The 6,866-nt window shown below is 34.8% G+C and overlaps 1 protein-coding gene across 1 annotated transcript; it reads left to right on the top strand.

Moving 5' to 3' along the window:
* Nucleotides 1–1,261: 1,261 nt before the first annotated feature.
* Nucleotides 1,262–5,385, top strand: LOC133205360 (RNA polymerase II subunit A C-terminal domain phosphatase-like). Its single transcript, XM_061341158.1, has 6 exons — nt 1,262–1,502; nt 1,682–1,765; nt 1,946–2,036; nt 2,597–2,722; nt 2,977–3,224; nt 3,580–5,385. Exons 1-6 carry the CDS (start codon nt 1,291–1,293, stop codon nt 5,342–5,344), a joined length of 2,526 nt encoding a protein of 841 aa, XP_061197142.1. The 5' UTR covers nt 1,262–1,290; the 3' UTR covers nt 5,345–5,385.
* Nucleotides 5,386–6,866: the final 1,481 nt, after the last annotated feature.

Below are 6,866 nucleotides of genomic sequence, written 5' to 3'. Positions count from 1 at the left end.
GTGCAACAATATATTCGAGAAGTGGTGTAAATCAGATGTGGATACTTAAAAATTCCAAGGAACTTTCGGAAAATTTGAAATCACAAGATTTTACCAAAATCAACAGCTTAAAATTTTACGACTTTTCAACTTTATACACAACCATTCCCCACGATAAATTAAAGTCCAGGCTTTTTGATATCATTGACAGCTGCTTTTTCAATAAAAATGGAACTCGTAAATATACTTACCTTGTCATTGGTCATTTGCAAAATTATTTTGTTAAAAAACATTCTGATTGTACACACAAGTACTCTGAAGTTGACATTAAAAAGATGCTTGAGTTTCTGATTGACAATATCTATGTGGTTTTTGGAGACCAGGTCTTCCAACAATCTATTGGAATTTCTATGGGTACCAATTGCACCCCGTTATTAGCAGACCTTTTTTGTATTCATATGAAGCAGAATTTGTCCAAAAACTTGTACGTGAAAAGAAGAAATCACTTGCTGTGGCGTTCAACTCGACATTTAGATATATCGACGACGTATTGTCAATTAACAATGGCTATTTTCATTCTTATGTCGATACGATATATCCTGGTGAACTTGAGATAAAAGATACCACAGAGTCCGACACATCTGTTTCATATTTGGATATTTTACTTGAAAAAGACATTAATGGTAATTTAACAACCAAGCTTTATGATAAATGTGATGACTTTAACTTTTCAATCGTCAACTTCCCTTACTTATGCAGCAATATACCTTCATCACCTGCATACGGGGTATATATCTCTCAGTTGATTCGATACGCAAGAGCATGCTCTACGTATGTACATTTTCTAAAACGAGGTAAATTATTGACAAATAAGTTGATGAAACAAGAATATCAGCTGTCTCGTCTAAAGTCATCATTTCGTAAGTTCTATGGTCGATACAATGACCTTGTCAGTAAATACAATTTATCATTGAGTCAAATGCTGCCTGACGTTTTTCATACTAATTGTTAGGCCATTATTTACACACTGAATTGTCGACGGATTTTTCCGTTATTTCCCGATCATGACAAGGAGCACACGGCGGGTGTGACCGGTCGGCAGGGGATGCTCACTCCTCCATGGCACCTGATCCCACCTCTGATGTTTGGAGGTCCGTGTTTGCTCTGCTCCTATTTTGTATTGTATAATGGACTTTTGAGCTTGAATACTGTTCGTTATCTCCATATATTTCATTCTACCCATATATCTCGACTTGGTATAATAAAGATCGGGATCGATATTCGTGAAACATAGTTCCCGCGGATTTCAAGATGGAGTCTGTTGAGGGGGGAACAATCTCATGGATCAAACCAACTGAAAATAAACTCATCAAAGTAACAAAATGGAGAGTAAAACTTGGATCAAAGGTTGGGAAAGGAGCCTTACTTTGTCTATATGAGACAGAAGACACTAAAAATCTGAAGCTGAAATCAAACATGGTGGGCACAGTTTTGGAAATGAAACAAGAATTTATTCCTGGAAGGTACTATAAGCAAGAGACACTGACAGTGATAGAAAGGCATATAAACTTTTAGTTGATGATGTATCTAAATATCTGTTTGTTGATTTGCTGTGAATTATATCTAACATGATTGATGAATATCATATAGCTTTATGTTCATCAGCTGTGTTTCTAAAATTGTAATGAAATTTTAATTTCAGTGAAGGCTTGGTAAAAATGGAGTCTTGTACACATCCCACTGTGATGAAGGATATGTGTGCAGACTGTGGAGCTGATTTAAGACAGTAATTATTAGTTTTCATAACCCCCTACCTTTTTTCTACAGCTGTAGTGTTTATAAGATGTGTTAAATTATGAATGATTTATAGTGTTTACATTTCATCATAAAAAATGCTGCAAAAGTTAGTGTGACATATTGCTAAAAATTGAAGATAATTATTGTTAAGGTTGTAATTTCTTGGCAGGGAGGCAGGAATTGCTGGTAACAGGAAAGAACCAGTCAGTGCTTCTGTTGCCATGGTACACAACATTCCAGAGCTTATAGTGAGCGAGAAGGTAAAACTGTACTGATAAACAGTATTTTTATTCTAAGAGTTTTCACACAACATTAAAAAAGTCCTTTTGTTGTACATGAAATACCTTAAATGCATTATAGATGCCCATATACAATAAAACTCATTTTGTACAAGCAAATTAATGGATATAGTGAAGATTTTTGGGGTCCCTGGCAACATTCTTAACAATTCCTTTTAAAATTTTACTGTTATTAACTTGGATTTAACAAATTAACTGATATAGGGAGTTGATTTTGTGTTCTGTATAGATTAATAATAATAATTGACATTTTTAATAGTAAATTTTTTTAAGGTCCTAAAATTTAAAAAATATTAAACTGACATTATTTTTTGTAAGTAATTTTATTGCAGAAAACTGAAGTCTGCAAGGCAGATTTTGTATATCATACTTTAATGCACATATTCTGTAGTTTTAAGATGGAAAACGTGTCAAAGAATAGAATTCAATCCGATGATGATTCCTCTCACCCAATTTAAAGATTTTCCAATATAATACATAGTTATAATATTCGTGAGAAATGTCTTGCTTTGTTTTGTCAGCAAGCAATGGAGCTTGGAAAAATGGATGAAGAGAGACTGTTGAGAACTAGGAAACTTGTGTTACTTGTGGATCTTGACCAAACCTTGATTCACACCACCAATGACAACATTCCTCCCAACCTTAAGGTTAGAAATGTCAATCAATCAATCTTTGTGTATGTTATTTTCAAACTTTTACCTTCATTCCAAGAAGTGCAAATTTGTTTACGTATTATAATTTGAAACCAGTTTTTATGTGATTAAGGTTCATTTATAGAAACATGATTGCAATAGTTCAAAATGTATACCTGGTGCACAAAATGAAAATTAGATCTACACCAATTGGTTACAAATTATGCATAAATGTATTGTTTCTTTATTTATAAATTGATTATTTGTAGGGGGTTTATCATTTTCAACTTTCTCATGGAAATATGATGCCTTGGTATCACACTCGTATTCGTCCAATGGCAGACAGGTTCCTGGAGAACATCTCTAAACTGTATGAACTGCACATCTGTACATTTGGATCTCGCATGTATGCTCACATCATTGCCAAATTCTTAGATCCAGATGGGAAATATTTCTCACACAGAATTCTATCTAGGGATGAATGCTTCAATCAGAATTCAAAAATGGCTAACCTAAAGTAAGAGTTATTGTATAGGCTGTTTGATATAATATATTTGTATATATGTTGTAATGAAAATCAGGATACTTTACGATGTGCATGATACTTTACTATTCATAACTAGTTGTTCATACATGTATATGTATGAAGCAACAAGGTAGTTTCCACAAAAACTAATTTGGCACTCGGATCACAAGAGAGTTTTTTTTTTGTTCTACCTATGTAATAGATTTATTCTGAAAATAGAGTTATGGCCCTTTACATGATTATTTGTAACACTTGATTTCAGAACTTACAGACAATTGAATAAAACTTATTGTCAGATATCAAATGTTTTGCCTCTTGGTAATATTAACCTATCTTCATTACCCAGAGCTCTCTTTCCCTGTGGGGACTCCATGGTATGCATCATTGATGATAGAGAGGATGTGTGGAATTACTCCCCAAACTTAATCCATGTGAAGCCCTACCGCTTCTTCCAAGGCACTGCAGACATAAATGCCCCACCAGGACTGGATAAAAAGGAACACGATAAAGAACCACTAACTCACAAAGTACACATTATCTCCAGATCCAACAGCAAAGAGGACAACAATGAGAAAAAGGAGGGGATGGGGGGAGAAACTGAAGAGAAAGGGGGAGGGAAAAGTGGACAGACAGAAAATGGTGAGGCAGCTAAAACAGATGCAGAAGAAACTGATAGAAAGTGTGAAAAAGACAATGAGAAAAAATCGTCAGATGTTAACAGGAAGGAAGAGAGTAAAGATGTTGAAAGTGCAGAAGAAACAAATAAAGACTGTGGAAAAGAGACAAATTCTGTGAAAAATAAGGAGGAAAGTATGGAGTGTGAAAGGACTGTACAATCAAATTCAGAAGCCACAAAAGCAGTTACATGTAATACAGAAAAATCAGATATTGAAAAGAATGGAAAAGGTAAGGAAACTAAAGAAAAGGAAGAGGACAGAGAGAAGGAAGAAGATGGAAAGACAGAGGATGTGGAAATTGAGTGGGATGATGATGATGACTATTTATTGTACTTAGAGGAAATCCTGACCACTGTTCATAAAGCATTTTATGATATGTATGATCAGCTCAAATTAAAGGGAGAGAATGCAGAAAAACCTGATATGAAAAATATCTTACCTTATGTTAAAAGAAAAGTGCTTAAAGGAAGAAATATTTTATTTAGTGGTGTTTTCCCTATGAGTGTTCCTTTAGAGAAAAGTAGGGCCTACCATGTGGCTAAAATGCTTGGTGCAAATGTTCATACAGACTTCATACCTCGAGCAAAAGATGGTTCAAATAAATCCGACTACACAACTCATGTAGTTGCAGCTAGACTTGGAACTGTTAAGGTCAAAATGGCCCAAAAGCATAAATATGTGAAATTAGTGAATCCTCAGTGGTTGTGGGCATGTGCAGAAAGAATGCAGCATGTGGATGAGAGGCTTTATCCACTTAATGACTCCACTTCTGGTAATGCTTATTGTGAAAGTCCTGATCCATCACGGCTAAACAGAAAACGCAAAAATGAAGAGGAATCAGACTCAGGAAAACGACCTAGAAAACATGATGATGGTGACAAAATTCCTCCCCAAGAAGAAATGGAGGCATCAGAGAAGGTTGAAAAAGATGAGGAAGAGGATGACATGAAGGTGAAATCAGCAGCCAGAATCACCTCTGCTCGCTTCTCCACCAGCTATAACCCAATGTTAGCCTTCTCAGATGAAGATTTGGAATGTATGGATAAGGAAGTGGAGGACTTGATGGATGAAGAGGGTGATGAATCCGAGGAAGATGACATTGACCGAAATGAGAGGATCCGATTGTCTGTACTAAGCAGTGGGGATGATGACAACTCCAGTAGTGGAGAGAGCATGTCTGGGGATCTCCCCAGAGGGTGGAATCTGAAAAAGAGGCACAGGTCATCAAAGTCAGGGGACAGTAGCTCTGATAATGAGGAAAATGAGAAGCACAGAGATGAGGAGAGTGAAAATGAACTAGAAAAGTATGAAAAAACTGTGGCAGCTTTTGCACCAGATACTGAATCTGAAACACAAGATTCTTTTGCAGAATCTGTAGGCTCTGTTGATGATGAAATGGCAGAGGCTATTGAAAGAGAATTTCTGGCCAATTGATTGTTAAATATTTTAGTCAGTTATTAATGTTTAAATAAATTTGTTACACATTTTTCCTGTTCATTCTCATAATGATGAAGAGAGGTACATGTACAGTAAAACATAGTTATAGTGAAGTCTTGGAGACCTGTGAATTTCATTTGCTATATCCGTAATTCGTTATATCTGTATAATGAATTTTGTTAAAGTATATAAAACAAATTCGCAATACAATTTTTTTTTTTTCAAGTAAGTCTTCCAAACATGTTCAGAGATGTATTTAATACAAAACTTATCTTGGGGAACTTAAGTTTTTTGATGAATTTAATTTCAAATATAAATATTTATGGAAAATAATATCAATTAAAAAAAAACTTTTTGATCTTAAAGGGGCATAGACACAGATTTGAAGTTAATATTTTCTCAAATTTTCTGTATAATATAATGACATATATGTTGCTAGAGCATTTCACACAGAAATAGAAATTTAAAAAACTTATTTTATCTGGAAATTATTGAAACTACGGATTTGGGGACTCGTTTGATTGACACATCCGTGCACTTTCACAAAGTAAACTTAACACTTAAGAAAAGTAGAAATTTTGTTGTGTAATAATGAAAAAAATTAAAACTTCAGAAAATTCAGAGTAAAAATATGAGAAAGCAAATCCAGCTCACCAGTATTGTCAGTCCGTGCTAAGTGATGTGTGCAGAGTTTAACAAACTGAATACTCTCGGTAGAACGTAAACTGTTTTGTAAACAGGGCACAAGCTCTGTTATTGTTAATGTTTCACCGGGTGTGTTCAATTTGTTCACTGAGCATGGACTGACAATACTGGTGAGTTGGTTTTGCTTTCTTGCATTTCTACTCTGAATTTTTAAATTTTTTTCATTAATACACAACAAAATTTCTACTTTTCTTAAGTATTCAGGATAACATTTACTTCATGAAAGTGCAAGGATGTATCAATCAAACGCCTTCCGAAATTCGTAGTTTCAATAATTTCCAGATAAAATAATTGTGGTGCTTCATAACGGTTTTAAAAACCATATAGTGTGAGCAGTGATGTTAGCTCAGTGTTGCTTTTATAACTAAAGGTTTATTGAAGCATGCGTATTCAACATAACACAATAGCAGTATCATTTATTAGCAGTGATAATAAGCAGTTGGCAGTAACAGTCAAAAATTTACGACGAGCAGTTGGCAGTAATCAGGTGGCTGTCATATATAGAATGCCATAGTCTGCCACATTTAATTTTAAAACTTATTTTTATTTCCGTGTAAATGCAGCACCAACTCATTACCAATAATGATATCTGTATTTGAAACATCTCCATCTCGTTCTGGCATGAGCAGATCTAGATGGAGGGGTAGGGTGGGGTCAGGACCTCCTCTTGGGATTTTCATGTTTCAGCAAGATTTTTAAAGACTTTTCTTATATATTTCACTGTAAAATTTGATCCTTTATTGTGGCCCTATCCTACCCCAAGGGCCATGATTTGAACAATTTACAATCTACATTATGTCTGGAGGCTTTCACA

The sequence above is a fragment of the Saccostrea echinata genome, unplaced genomic scaffold (genome assembly GCF_033153115.1).
Source record: "Saccostrea echinata isolate AGI-Se365-2 ecotype Australia unplaced genomic scaffold, CSIRO_AGI_Sech_v1 ptg000054l, whole genome shotgun sequence".
NCBI classification, from domain to species: Eukaryota; Metazoa; Mollusca; class Bivalvia; order Ostreida; family Ostreidae; genus Saccostrea; species Saccostrea echinata.
This window is presented reverse-complemented; position numbering and strand designations above follow the sequence as displayed.